The sequence below is a fragment of the Hemiscyllium ocellatum genome, chromosome 25 (genome assembly GCF_020745735.1).
Source record: "Hemiscyllium ocellatum isolate sHemOce1 chromosome 25, sHemOce1.pat.X.cur, whole genome shotgun sequence".
NCBI lineage: Eukaryota > Metazoa > Chordata > Chondrichthyes > Orectolobiformes > Hemiscylliidae > Hemiscyllium > Hemiscyllium ocellatum.
In genome coordinates, this window is record NC_083425.1 from 14,826,855 (window position 1) to 14,841,991 (window position 15,137).

The 15,137-nt window shown below is 39.1% G+C and overlaps 1 protein-coding gene across 1 annotated transcript in view; it reads right to left on the minus strand.

The window, feature by feature from the left end:
• The window catches only part of LOC132827952 (dynein axonemal heavy chain 17-like), a 443,350-nt gene that overhangs the window by 132,876 nt on the left and 295,337 nt on the right, over nucleotides 1-15,137 (minus strand). Inside the window, exons 45-46 of the mRNA XM_060844799.1 lie at nucleotides 11,811-11,984; nucleotides 6,073-6,280 (exon numbers count right to left, since the gene is read on the minus strand). Coding sequence (XP_060700782.1) covers nucleotides 6,073-6,280; nucleotides 11,811-11,984 — 382 coding nt within the window. The remainder of the gene's footprint in view (nucleotides 1-6,072; nucleotides 6,281-11,810; nucleotides 11,985-15,137) is intronic.

Consider the following 15,137-nt stretch of genomic DNA (forward strand, 5'->3'; position numbering starts at 1 on the left):
AATGATAATCTTTTATTCACAACATTCTTCACTTAAATACTTTGAATGTGTAGCAATCAAATTATGACAAACAGATTTCAAACAATTTTGGAAATAGATGTAGCCCTTGGTGGAAACTGACTCCATCTGATCTCTTCAGTAGATTCATCATTTTTTTCCCATATTCAATTCTGTAATGGCTTGGAACATCAGAGGATTTTTGATGGCGTTCACCCTAAATTTCTGCTGCTGGCAGCAGATTCAATCACAATATCCACTAGAGAATTGGAGAAATACTTGAAGGAACTATTGAGAAAGAGCTTTCTATTCAAGGTTTGTGCGAAGATTTGTAGCTCGGGTGCTCGTTGTTATGGTTCTGTTCGCCGAGCTGGAAGTTTTTGTTGCAAACGTTTCGTCCCCTGGCTAGGCGACATCATCAGTGCTTTGGAGCCTCCTGCGAAGCGCTTCTTTGATGTTTCTTCCGGTACTTATAGTGGTCTGTCCTTGCCACTTCCGGGTGTCGACTGACACCCGGAAGCGGCAAGGACAGACCACTATAAATACCGGAAGAAACATCAAAGAAGCGCTTCGCAGGAGGCTCCAAAGCACTGATGATGTCGCCTAGACAGGGGACAAAACGTTTGCAACAAAAACTTCCAGCTCGGCGAACAGAGCTTTCTATTCCAGAAAGCTATTTGGTAAGGAATGGAATGTTAGCTCATTTTAGATGCTTTTACACTTACTTGCAAGGCACTTGTACGAGACACTTGGTAGTTCTGAGGTAGAGTACTGTGTACGGTTTTGGTCACCACGTTATATGAAAGATGCGAATGCATTTCAGAAAGTGCAGAAATGATTTACAAGATTGGTTCCATGAATAAGAAACCTCATGAGGGTAGAGTGAGGAAGTTGTGACTGTTCTCCTTGGAGAGAAGAGTCTGATCGATATTTGATAGACATTTCAAAATCAATCAATATAGTCTGTTGTCCCTTTCGTTCCCCATGATAACATCCCCTATGTCTGACTGTAAAGGAACTATATTTGTCTTCACTAGTATTTTTCTCTTTGCATACCTATAGAATCTTTTACAATCAGTTTATATGTTCCCCTCAGCCTTCTCTTATAAACCCTTTTCCCCTCTTAATCAATTCTTCTGTCCTTCTTTGATGAAATGTAAACTGCTTACAATCCCCAGGTCTGCTGCATTTCTTTGAACACTTCCTTGTAATATGGACCAGGCCAGCTCCCCTCAAAATACTTTAAGGAAGTAGCCTAGACCCTAACGTTTTCTTATTTTAAAGGTAGATGTGAGTGAACGCTCCAGATGTGATACAACTGGTCAAACCACTCAGGTTTAAGCAAAACATAATTTATTTAAACACTATAGTTAAAACATGAACAAAAGAAAGTGGAACTTAGAATAACTTAAATATTGGAAAACTTAACTGATCTGATATTGCAACTTAACGAATTAATTGTTCCAATACAATAACATCCAATAAACATACCCCTGAGCAAAAATGTAAATTTAAACTCAGATTGATTCTTACAGGCAGTGTTATGAATCGGGCCCAACCCCTCAAAACATTTTTAAGCAGGTTGCCCAGACAGTAACTTTGCTATTTGTTTTAGTTAAGTGTACAATGGATATTCCCAGAGTGAATTAGCTGTTCTGACTGCCAAGTTTTAAACAAACAGAATTTATTTACAAAATTATGAATGAAACACAAAGAACAGAAAATAGAATACCAGATAACTTATCCTATCCCAAAAACTTGACAGATTATCCTGGCTTAATGATGCTATTCCAACAATACTTGCTCAGCGGTTAGCACTGCTACCTCACAGCACCAGGGTCCCAGGTTCAATTCTAATCTTGGACGATTGTCCGTGTGGAGTTTGCACATTCTCCCTGTGTCTGCGTGGGTTTCCTTCAGGTGCTCCGGTTTCTGCCCACAGTCCAAAGGTGTGCAGGTCAGGTGAATTGGCCATGCTAAATTGCCCATAGTGTTAGGTGCATTAATCAGAGGGAAATGGGTCTGGGTGGATTATTCTTCGGCAGGTCGGTGTGGACTTGTTCGGCTGAAGGGCCTGTTTCCACACTGTTGGGAATATAATATAATCTAATCTAATCCCAACTAATATATCCTTTAGCACAAAGAGTAATAGTGAAACAAACCAGGGCTTACAAGCTTGAAGTTAGAGACACAGTACCCGGCTGAACTTGCCTCAGCGGGCCTTTTTCACATGCACTGCTGCTGAACTGAATCAAAAACTCTAATCAAAACAAAGGCTAGCTACACAGCTAGCTGACCATACCCCTATGATTACACTGGGTTTTTTAATACATGAAAGCCTTAGGCTGGAGGCGTTATCTGTTAGGGGTAAACAAAAAGGCCCCAATAAACCTTTCAGATCTGGTCTAGTTGGAGCCTTGCCAATTACCCCCCTCTCTGAAGAAAAAACTCAAGGGCATAGTAACCTTGCAAAAAGAACAGGTTCCTCACAGCTGGAGGAAACAACATCCAGGGAGATTTCAGAGGAAGTCAGTTAGGAATCATTTACTGAATCTTGCAACCCTTTTGGCCTTTCACATCTTGTGATTACAACAGCAAAAAAAAACTAGAAAACCCTGAACTGGGAGAACTAGCTAATCCTCTTCCATTGTTAAACTGTTTTTAGCTTTCTAACTCCTTAGACTCTTTGGTAACTCTGCCTTTACAGCCTTTTTTTCAAAAGAACCCAGGACAAAATAACCCTTTTAAAGTGATAGTCACACTTGGATCTAATAGAGTCATAGAGTCATAGAGATGTACAGCATGTAAACAGACCCTTCGATCCAACTCGTCCATGCCGACCTGATATCTAAACCCAATCTACTCACACCTGCCAGCACCTGATCAATATCCCCCCAAATCCTTCCTATTCATATATCCATCCAGATGCCTTTTAAATGTTGCAATTGTACTAGCCTCCACCACTCCCTCTGGCAGCTCATTCCATACACGTACCACCCAATGTCTGAAAAAGTTGCCCCTTAGGTCTCTTTTATATCTTTCCCCTCTCACCCTAAACCTATGGCCTCTAATTCTGGACTCGTCAACCCCAGGGAAAAGACTTTGTCTATTTATCCTATCCATGCCCCTCATGATTTTATAAACTTGTATAAGGTCACCTCTCAGCCTCCGATGTTCTAGGGAAATACTATCCCTTTTTCCCCTTGTTAGCCACAGTCAGGCTCTTTCCTGTTTTATTTTCGTTCCAAACAGGAACAAACAATTGTTGCAGTTTGTCTGTACATGCTTTAAGTATTTGCCGTTGCTTTCTACCATCATTCCTTTAAGTAAGATTCACTAATTTATCATAGCTTGTGCATCATGCCAGTTAGATTGTCAATTATGTCAGAGGTGTGTTATGTAAGTATCATTATACCATATGGCCTGCACCCACCTAAGGTAGCAGCACAATTGTTTACAGTCAGTTAAAAAGTTTCTGTGGTAGTCCTCAACATTGTCTCTGTTTCCCATTTGTCTTATGACATTGGGTCAACCATATGCAAAAATCCTCTTGATTCTCTTCTCTGAAGAATCAGTGTTCCTCAATAGCAGACACCACTTAATGGGAGCAATGAAGATAGGAAGCAATGAAGACAGAACGTACTCAGGGTGGGATGCTTCAATGCATATCACAAATATTCATTGGTAGCACTGATGGTCACCATGTATAATGATTGAAACTAGGGCCAGATGGATCTCATTAATCTGAGGTTGTTAACCTGGGTCAATCAGGAAGCCCTGGCTGGCAGATATAAACAGGGAATTCAGAAGGTCGCCTCAGTCAAGAGACTGGGTTTGAGCTAGCTGGTCAGAGCCCATATAAATAAAGGATGACTTGATGATGGGATACAGGCCTCTGTGTGGTTATTTCAGTGGCGACCAGGACATGCCTGAAGAAGATTTGCTTGCAACAGTTGTCTTTGAATTGGGATAAGCATTTATGGCATGATGCCTTTATTTGGGAAGCTTGACTTGTTTGATTCTGTTTGTTCAAAAACTGGGCCCAGTATGTGGAAAGAACACATTTCTGTTTGGGCAAATAGTGGGCGGCACGGTGGCACAGTGGTTAGCACTGCTGTCTCACAGCGTCTGAGACCTGGGTTCAATTCCCGACTCAGGCGACTGACTGTGTGGAGTTTGCACGTTCTCCCCGTGTCTGCGTGGGTTTCCTCCGGGTGCTCCGGTTTCCTCCCACAGTCCAAAGATGTGCCGGTCAGGTGAATTGGCCATGCTAAATTGCCTGTAGTGTTAGGTAAGGGGTAAATGTAGGGGTATGGGTGGGTTGCACTTCGGCGGGTCGGTGCGGACTTGTTGGGACGAAGGGCCTGTTTCCACACTGCAAGTAATCTAATCTAAGTAATCTAATCTAATCTAAGATTGCGGTAGATGAAAAGTAAGAATCCTTCTGACTGCTTGTAGACCCATAGCATTTTTGGTTACAAGAAGCTTCACTTTCCATGAGGCTCCAGAGACTAAAGATGTGCAGGTCAGGTGAATTGGCCATGTTAAATTGCCCGTAGTGTTAGGTAAGGGGTAAATGTAGGGGTATGGGTGGGTTGCGCTTCGGCGGGTCGGTGTGGGTTTGTTGGGCTGAAGGGCCTGTTTCCACACTGTAAGTAATCTAATCTAATCTAAAAACCTTTTCAAGAGATGATAGATTTAGTTAAGTAATATTACAACTCAAAATCTCATTTAATTCTGAGATGCTATCCATTGTATTTGGTTCTCTGAGAACCAGGCCAATCTGTATTGGGATTTTTGAGATTAAGATGATTGCAGAGGCATGTGATTTTTGGTTAATCCTGACTGAGGTGCTGAGAGACTGTTTGGCATGTGGGATTAATGATGTAGCCATGCAAAAATGCCTACTAGTTGAAGCACAACTGAACTTCAAACAGGCACTACAACTGGCCTTGTCATTAGAAATGCGGCAAGTGGAGCTACAGGGATCACAAAGAAGTGGACACCATCAACTGTCCAACTACGATTGGGGAGCACCACTTGAGTGTTAGCAATTACAAAGCCTCATGCAGGGGATATCCTAAACAGAGGGACCCTAGGTCAGCCAACAGCAAAATTCCAAATCAAGCTGAGCCATGGCCAAATGGCTAAAAAGGTCTTCAGGATACAGGCCAGCAAGCCTTGTAGCTGCTGCTATAAACAGACTCAAGACAGCAAAGAGGTTGTTATGGTATGATTGCTATTCCATAGGCCATTGCCTCCCCTTTCTAGTCACTCAAAACTGGGCATGAGATGACATAGAACAAATAACAGCAGAATTGTGTTCCAGTACAAAGTGAAAGCTCATAGCTTTGTATATTCATAGTCACAGACTGGAGATTAACCCTGATGAACAGTTTAAGACAGCAAGCCAAAAATAGTAGAAATGCCGAAAATCAGATGCTAATCTAGTGAATCTATAACACAGTGCCTGTGAATCTATACAAGTTGAACAGGGGAAGAAACATTTGATAAACAGAACTAAACAATTTCTCAATCAATAAATTGGATCAATTAGCGCTGCTCTGATCTGATTAACTAGAAGGAGGCTCCACAAGTGCCTCGATTTTCAATGATGGGGAACAACGCAAAAGTACCAATGACAAAGCTGAATCACTTGTAAACATCTTGAACTGCAAATGTTGAGTAGACAGTGTGACAATGCAAGACATGATTTATTTTGAAAATGTTTGGATGTCATGGCAAGAGATTTAAATTTTCTATATTGGAGCAGTATGGCCTGGTATTTGTATGACATGACTGTTTAATTTTCAAGAATTCTGAACATTGCAAGACAATTGTTCTATAAAATGTCCTTCTAACTTAATGTAAAACAAATAATTTCAGAAAGGAACGATAATTAGAATTTCTGGTAAACACTTCAGCTTGCACTTTAACCATGCAAATGGAGTTGCCAGAACAAGGGAAAAACCTCATCTTTGCCTGCAGGAAGGCATTTTTCTTGCCCTGCCTACCTCTAGCATATTTCTCCATTGGAGATAAAAATCATCCCTCTTCTTTGGGTAATTTTAATACCTTGTAACATTGCAGAGTTTGTGTAGAAGTTAAAAGGGACAGCTTGAATCAGATAATCCTCAATATTCAGACTATTCAACTTTTCCCACATGAGGACAGATTTTCCTGTTCCAGCATTTCCTGCTAACATTATTGGCCGACCAATTTCTAGCATAAGATCAATGAAGTAACGTAGGCGGATGGTCTCTGTTGTATGTACAAAGGTAGCCTGCATCATAAGAAGTTACAATTAGAATATAGATCTGCTAGTAGCACAGACATATGGCAGTTGCACATTTAAAGCTTTTTAAAATTAATAACCTGTAATTAACATTTTTCAAAAGAGTATCCATAATAAAATCAAACCTTAAAGACTGGCCTATAACAAAACTTGAGAATGGAGCTATAATAGTTGTATATATTTAAAGGAATAACAACAGAAGAGAATCTTCCAGGCATTTATGTCCAAGTCAGGAAAGATGAACTGACTCCTCATTCGCACCATTCCTGAGCTGAGTACAAGAGAATTTGAATTTAAAAGAGAAATGACATTGTCAGCTTAATACATAAATACTTCACTGTGTATAACTTGGTCTAAGAACCAAGTTAACTCAGTTCTTTGGGTTAACAATGAAAAACATTTTATTTCTAAACCTCAATGAAGTAACTATATAAAATGGTTAAAAGGTTTAAGACGTAAAAATATATATAGTTTTGTCAATTTTAAAGATACGTAAAATTGAAACTGCACATTTATGACATATTTCCCTTTTCTAGGAAAAATGTAAATACATATGCTCACATTTTTTTACGAATCTATTTTATCTAGCTGTGAATGCAAACCCCTAGAGCCAAGTGATTTTCTAAATATAAGGTGATTATGCCACCACTTAGACATTTGAGGAGACAAATTTCAGTAAGGGGCAATCTTATTTGTCTCCATGAATATACAAGGTGTTTGTATGAGCCCCAGGAAGGGGAGATTAGCTGCCCACGGCTTTGGCTTGTCTTTAACCTTGTAGAAAGAATCACTCCTGCCATAAGTTCAAAAGCTGTCATTTACCAGATGTCTGCTGTTTGCAGGAAGGTTGCTTCATATGGAACATTGAGAAGCTGGGCAGTGCGTAGCTTGATCATGTCATTCTGGAATGGTAAGGGAGGAGCAGGAAGGATGGTTTCAACCACAATATGAGTTTTTGTCATTTAGCAGTATGTGTATGGGAGACTCACGTTTGAGAACTGGAAACAGTAGACAGGTATTGAAGGGAGGGTTCGAATTGTAAAGCATATTATTGAATTTGAGAAGATGTGTGTAAAGTGATCTATATAGAGAATTACATTGTAGAATAAAAATATAAGAAATACACTGTTTATTTTTGGATAATTACAAAGCTGGTGCAGTATAGTTCCCCTTTATATTTTCCACTTTATTTCATTGAGAAATTCTCATCCATATCTTTTCTCTGTCTTTACGAAAGTTTGTATTGATTTTAACTGTGGAGCTTCATCAGATTTCCTCCATGTGGTTTCTTCATTCTTCTAATCAATAAAAGAATATACAGACAAGCCTGAAGCTACCTCAATTGTTTTAATATGAAAGCAGGACTTGAATCCTTCAAATTCCCCCTTTGAGATAGCAAGTTAACAATAGTCTATTGCTGTGCCTCTAAACCATCACTTTTCTAGTCATTTTTTGCAGCTACAGGGATGCTAGTAAGAGGCCTTTCTGCCAGTAAGAGGCTTTTATTCTCAAAGAAAAATGTTTTCTCTCTTTTCTGGTTTGTTTTTCAAAATTTTTACATCTGTTTTTCCTGAGATCAAAATTTAATTAATTCTTTGCAAACAATATTGATTGCTTCTATGTTTTGACACTTTTGTTTATTTTTCTCCAGTCATGTGGAAGTTGTAATTGGTCTTCTCAACTAAATCCAGTAAACACTATTTCTGCAGTTTTCAAAGACCAAACACTGACAGGTAAGTTGACCATTTTTCTGGCTGTTAGACTTCTGGGCTTTGCTTCAACTCAGATTGCATGTTAGACTTTTTCATAAAGTAGGGCATCTCCCTCTCTCTTGGCCTGCAAGAGAATTTGCTCAGTTACTATTTAATCCTGATGAAGGAGATGTGCTCCAAAAGCTTGTATTTCCAAATAAACGTGTTGGACTATAACCTGGTGTTGCGTGATTTTCAACGTTGTCACCCCAGTCCAACACTGGCACATCCAAATCATGACTATTTAATATAATCGACTATTGATGAACAATTTCATGGGTTCCATTAACCCTGTAGAGTTTTTGCACCTTTTTCAGCTGTCTGCAATTCTACAGGTTCTTGCTGAAATTATTCAGCCTGTTCAGCTGCCTTGGTCTGACCTTGAGCTAACGTTTTCCAATTTGAAGTAATTTCCTAGCATGACAGACTTGAGATTACATGCACCATCACTAGTTCAACAATGAATGACTTTACTCGATAAGTGAATTTTCACACCCTCTCCAGTTAGTTTTTTGACTACTCTTCTGGAATTTGTCCTGCTTCTATGTGGGGAAATCTCCATTATTCCTGATTGCAAACAAATAATTTTCTAGCGTATGGTGAATTCCTTATAGGTTCATTGGAACCACTACAGGCCATTTCCCCTTCAAAATCCTGAAAGCCTTAAGTGCCTTCCTTAGAACTTGCAAAAAGCATTAGAGCTTCAGTGACGGCAGATACAGATTGTGTTGAAAGATTTCCTGTGGATTTTCTCGCACACCAACAATTGTTTTATATGGTCTATTGTTCTCCAATTTAATTGGCAAAGCATGCCTGCAGCTTAGCCTTCTCCAAATATTCTTCAAGTTGGTGATTGTTTTCTTCTGTTTCTCCCCATTTGCTTTTCCCTGAAAATATAGTTTATTTTACTGCTGATCCAAACTATTTGACCTGCTGTGATTTGGAGTTCTGAATCAGTTCAAAGTCCTTGTCCTTTACATTGTCCACACTTGCAGAGGTTGTTTGTTTCTCAGATGCATTCTAGTATTGTAAAGGGATCATTTTTGCATTTCTCTAATACCAATTGTTTTAGTGTTTTATTCTTAAAGGTTATACCAACATCTATTTTGATTTTTTCAAATTCCAGAAACATTTGTGCAAACTGCTTTTCTGAATTTCAGAATCTGACAATATGCATCTCTCATGAGCTCATAGGTGCTCAGAAACTGTATCTTCAGGCTGTTTGCATTTAGCTGTCCCTTCAGGGGACTAGTTGGACAAGACCTTTGGGCTTTTTCTGTTAACCTCCCCTGGATCATCAGTGTCTCATGCGTCTATCGAATGCAATTGATTTGCAACCTTTTCAAATGCTGGAAATAAGGTTTGTCTCCTTTTGAATATGGGGACAAATTTTAAAAATCTTAGAACTTTGAGGCCTGGCTTGAGGTTCTGATGTCTCTTAGGCACAGTGGAACTTTCCCTGGCAGCTTCAAGTTGCCTTTGGTCTTGCCGTGTGTGCTTGCAGCTCCAGTTTCAACTTCCATAGTTAAATATATATGTCCATCTCTTCTTTGTCACTGATTTATCGTTTTGCCTTCCAGGCTTAGTTTTTACTCCTTTTTTGTAATGGGCCATGCTGCCTTCTTTTCCTGAGCTTGTCTTCCTAGTTCCTTTTTTGGTCTCTAAATTCTGTTTGGGCTAAAGTAATCTAATCTGGCTCTGTCAGCTTCTGCTACCTGTTATGACTCTGGAGTCAATGCAAAATGTTCAGCTAGCATTATCAAGAAATCATTTCTCTTTTACTACAGATTTAAATGTTACCTACTTCATATGGCTTTTAAACATTAATTGTCTAAGGGCTAATCTAAAATTTGAATCATTCTAATTGAATTAAATTGTCAAAAGTCATCAACTTCAATTATTGTTAATATTTTTGAAAACAACTTGCTACTGTAACTTCTAGTTTGGCTTCAAAGGTCCAGATATTGCAATGGCCAGATAGTTGATGGAACAGTATAGACTGGAATTGAACATTTGGACCATACAGAATCCATGGCACAGCTGACTGTGGGAATTACCCAGGCAATTAACTTCCAGTGGGCAATTACCTCTTTTTTGAACCATCTGAAAAACTTACTTGAATTTGGAGATTTCAAGGTTAAGCATAGTACATAGTACTTGCCCAGGAAAAGTTAGAGGATTGAAATTTTTCTCTAACTCCTGGGTAACTATTAAGTGTTCACCTAATTTACCAATGGTCCATCTTCTTTGGTCTATTTCCTGACACCCCATCTTCAATCCCACCCTAAGCTATCTCCTAACCACCCATGACTAAACTTCATCATTATCCCTCCTGCAAACTTAACACTGCCAGACCCAACATTCAATCTTTCTTCACCCAACACCCACATCTCATGACATGAGTCAACATAGTTCTCCTTAATATTCCTATGTAGAGCACCTTGGGACTATTTTTGTGTTAAAAGGATTAACACAACCTGTTGATGTTATTCCTTTCCTAAATTTTTCCATTCTAGCACCTCAGTTTGTAAGGAGTTTAGCTCTGTCAGAAAAAGCTCAAGTAGAGTTTGGATAATAAGCATTACCTGCTAGAGGCACAGGGAGCCAAGTAGTCACTACAAACTTGATTTTATTCCCTATTAGTAAGATGGTTTCCACCTTGATGTCAACATGTTCATTTCTCCTTGCACCAGACTCATGGATGATTAGAACCTGCTCCAATTCACCAGTTTTCTTTCCTTTTACCTCATCCTTTATCTATTTACATGGCTTGTGCCCAATGTAACCTTTATCTTTATGCCTTTTCCTCCTGCTCCTTATCACTGTTTAATGATTCCACGTAAAAAAAACATTTATTTCTTTCCCATTTTTGTTCTTCTTTCCCTTTAAAGTGCTGTCTTTTTTAAAATGTCACTTGTTTGGATTTTTAAAATATCCAAGATCTGGTTCTTTAAACATTCTACTTGGTCTGCCACCAGTATTACCAGCTTTGACTGCTGGGTTCCATACTATGTAGCATTTTACCTCATGTCTGATATAATTCTGCTGTGACATCCACATATATGTAATGGTCACCGAGCAATTCAATCCAGAAAATCTAACTGAATTTTCTTCTCCTGGATCAGAGATATCAGGGCACAAAGTCAACAAGACTGCTAATTAGCAAAGAAACAATTCATCCTACATTTTTAGACCTTTTATGCAGACTAGGTGTTAACCTGAGATGAAGAGTCCTCATGTCTACATTAGACAAATTCCAACTAGTTTTCAGTCACTACATGATCTAATAGTATTGCTGTAGATCACTGAATAAATCAGCAGAAGTTTGTTTTAACTTAATGTAATATGGAGCCAGAGGACAAGGGGTGACAGTGTTAACTCCATATCAAATCACAACTCATTGCTTTTCCCTCTTTAGACATAAGCAGGATGGACTGGTAAGCAACATTAGGATATCTGATTTGTGCTTGCAGCTCATTGAATTTATTTAAGTATGCCCAAGCATAAATTTGGGATGGTCCTTAGGTGAGACATTGCAACATGTCTTGTTTCATGCATTATTAAATGAAGACTCCGCAGAATATCTATGTGTAGGATCCCACAGGAGCTTTAGTGAAAATTAATGAATGAACAATTAAAACTTACAACTACATGACCATGTATGACCCAGCACTATATCACAGGAGACTCTTGCACAGCTATAGAAGGAACAGGAAGGAATACAGTAAATGATTACTTATTCAATAGTGTGCTGTTTTCGCAAGTACCTGGAGTGGTAACTCAGAATCCAATTCAAATGTGGGCACCTTATCTGTCCAAGGCATAAATCTCTTTGATTCTGAGTCAATGTAGTAGTCAAAGATGGTACCTTGAGATGGGAACTTGACGGATTTAAATTCATTCACCCACCATTTACTGAATTCTACACGATAATCCACAAGCTGGAAAAAAATTGGTCCACTTAAAAAAAAGTATTTTATAGCTTTCAGTAAACTTACAAGGCTTAATGAATGCTCAAAGTTAGAGGATTTATCAAAAGAATCATAGAAACATATCTCCCAATGTAGTTTCATGATGTATGTAGTAAATCAGTACTAATGCAAAGCAATGACTCTTCAGATTTTAAATATAGACAGCATTAAGACTACTTTTTCTAAAAAAATTAAGTCCAACTGCTAACACATGCAGGAATTGTTCATCCTATGTAAGATGCCAACAAGAGCTCTGTAAAGTTAAAAATCACACAACACCAGGTTATAGTCCAACAGGTTTTTTTGGAAGCACTAGCTTTCGGTGTGCTGTTCCTTAATCAGGTAGCTAGTGGGACAGGATCATAGGACACAGAATTTATAGTAAAAGGTCAAGGTGTCATACAACTGAAGCAAGGTATTAAACAAATCTAGATTGCTGTCAAGTCTTTAATCATTTAAAACTGGGATGCAGGTTTCAATTGATTACTATGTAAATCCCCAGCATTTCTTTCAAGTCCACAGTCCCGTGATAATTTAAGGTTTTATCAATATAAAAAATCTCAGCTCAGACAATGCATTAACAGTGTGAGGTCAGAATTTGTCTGTATCCCAACCTTGAGTCAGAATGATTCTATTTCCAAAGTACAAATTTATAAAATGTCACATGGACTGATTGACTACAGATTGTGTGCTTTGAACATAGTTGATTATATCTGCAAATGCATAATCCCTCCATAGACTTATATGTGTGTGTGTATAAAAGAGTGTGTGCATGCGTGCTTGATAGAGTCCGTGCACAAGTGTGATGGAGTACAAGCCTGTGTCCATGTGAGTGTGAGAGAGTATGTGAATGAGAGACGGTCTGTATGAGTGTGATACTGTGTGTATGTGTGTGAGAGTGTATAGTGTAGTGGAGTCACCTGTAGTGTGACATAAATCCAAGATCCCGGTTGAGGCTGTTCTCATGGGTACAGAACTAGGATATCAGCCTTTGATCAGTGACTATGTTTTTTGTGTTTCCCAAAGTCCACCTTGGAGGATGGTCATTCAAATACGTTCTTGACCGCTGAAATGTTCCCCCATTGGGAGGGAACATATCTGTCTGGCGATTGTTGCGCAGTGTCCATTCATTCATTATCATAGCGTCTGCATAGTAATTTCATGTCACACTACAATTGACCCCACTGCACTATACAATCTCACACATGCACGTACGTACACACAAGTGCGCGTGCATGCACACATATACACACACACACACCCTCTCACAGGCATGTATTCATCACACTCACGCACACACTCTATCAAGCATAGACACACGTAAACACACTCACACACTCTCTTCCTCTCTCACAGACACATATATGCACTTTGACTCCCTCACATACACACGTGCACACACACATAAGTCTAGGGGGTGAATTTGAATTTGCAGATACATTCTATTTTTTTGAAAAGCACACAATCTATAGGCAAGTCGATGTGACATTTTATAAACTCCTACGTTGGAAACTGAACCAGTCTGGCTCAAGTTTGGGAAAAAAACAGACTCTAACCTCACACATTTAAATGCATTGTCTGAGCTGAGCTATCAACTTTCTTTCATTTTATAAAACCTAAAATTATCTTGAGACTGTGACTTGAAATAAGTGCTGGGATTTACATATTAATAAGTCGAAACCTGCATCTATGTTCTAACTAATCAAAGACTTAACAGCAATCTAGGTTTGTTTACTACATTGCATCAATTCTATGATACTTTTAATCTTTTACTATAAATTCTGTGGCCTATGATCCTTCCCCACTAGTTACCTGATGAAGGAACAGTGCTCTAAAAGTTTGGAATTTCAAATAAACTTATTGGATTATAACCTGGTGTTGTGTGATTTTTAACTTTGTCCACCACAACCCAAAACTAGCACTGTCACATCAAGAGTGCTAGAGTGATTATAACAAGGTGGACCAGATAGAATGAGTTCCCTGATTGGGACTGTTAATCTGGTTTAGTCAGGGAGTCCTGGCTGACAGATAAAAAAGGAAGCTTTGAAGAAGCTTGATCAGTATCAAAGATTCTCCACATGTAAGTAAAAGGTGACAGTGTGACAGGATACCAGTTTCTGTGGAGTTATTTCAGTGGCAACAAGGGAAAAGCACACTCCTGAAGAAATTAACTTGCAATGCATCTTTGAGTTTGGGGTAAGCATTTCTGTCATCATGCTGTTATTTGGGTAGCTTGACTTAATCGATCCTGCTATTGAAGACTGGGCCTAGTATATCGAAATAATCTGTTACTTTTTACTGGGCAAACAACATTGGGCAGATGATAAAGAACAAATAATTCTCCTGACAGCTGTGGACCCACAGCTTTTTTACTTAATATGAGCCTAACTTTCACTGAGTCCCAGATACCAAAATCATTCAAGAGTTGATGAATTTAGTTAAGGAATATTACGACGCCAAGCCACCTCTAATTCTGAGACACTATCAGATTTACTCAGCAATTCAAAAAGCAGGGGAATCCGTATTGAGATTTTTGACTCAGTTCAGATGACTGGCAGAGGCATATAACTTCTGTTTAACCCTTAATGAGATGCTGAGAGACCACTTGGTATGCGGGATTAATGATGTAACCATGCAAAGCATCTACTAGCTGAAGCCTAACTGAATGTAAATCAGTCACTGTCTTAATGATTGGAAAATGCAGTAAGTGGAGCAAGATATTTTGCTGGAAATGGACACCCTTGCCAATCTGACTGAACGTGGGGAACACCACATGCATGCAGGCAACTACATAGCCTCACACAAGACATATCCTGAACAGGGGGACTGTAGGCCAGCTGTCAGCAAAACCCCAAAACAAAGCCAAGCCTCTGTCAAACAGTTAAAATTTCCTTCAATATCCAGGCTGGCAAGCCATTGTAGTTGCTGCTGGTATGCAGAGTTGAGACAGCAAAAGAGTCTCACTTCACCTAATTGGAGGAAGAATTCATGGGCCAGTATCCAGGAGAGTGCACACCCTGCAAAGTCCATTTGCATTTGATTTGGAGCAGTTAAATTGCTTAGCAACATCCAAATCAGTACCAATCAAAGTAAGCTCCTGGTTAAATAGTCACCCGATTCCAA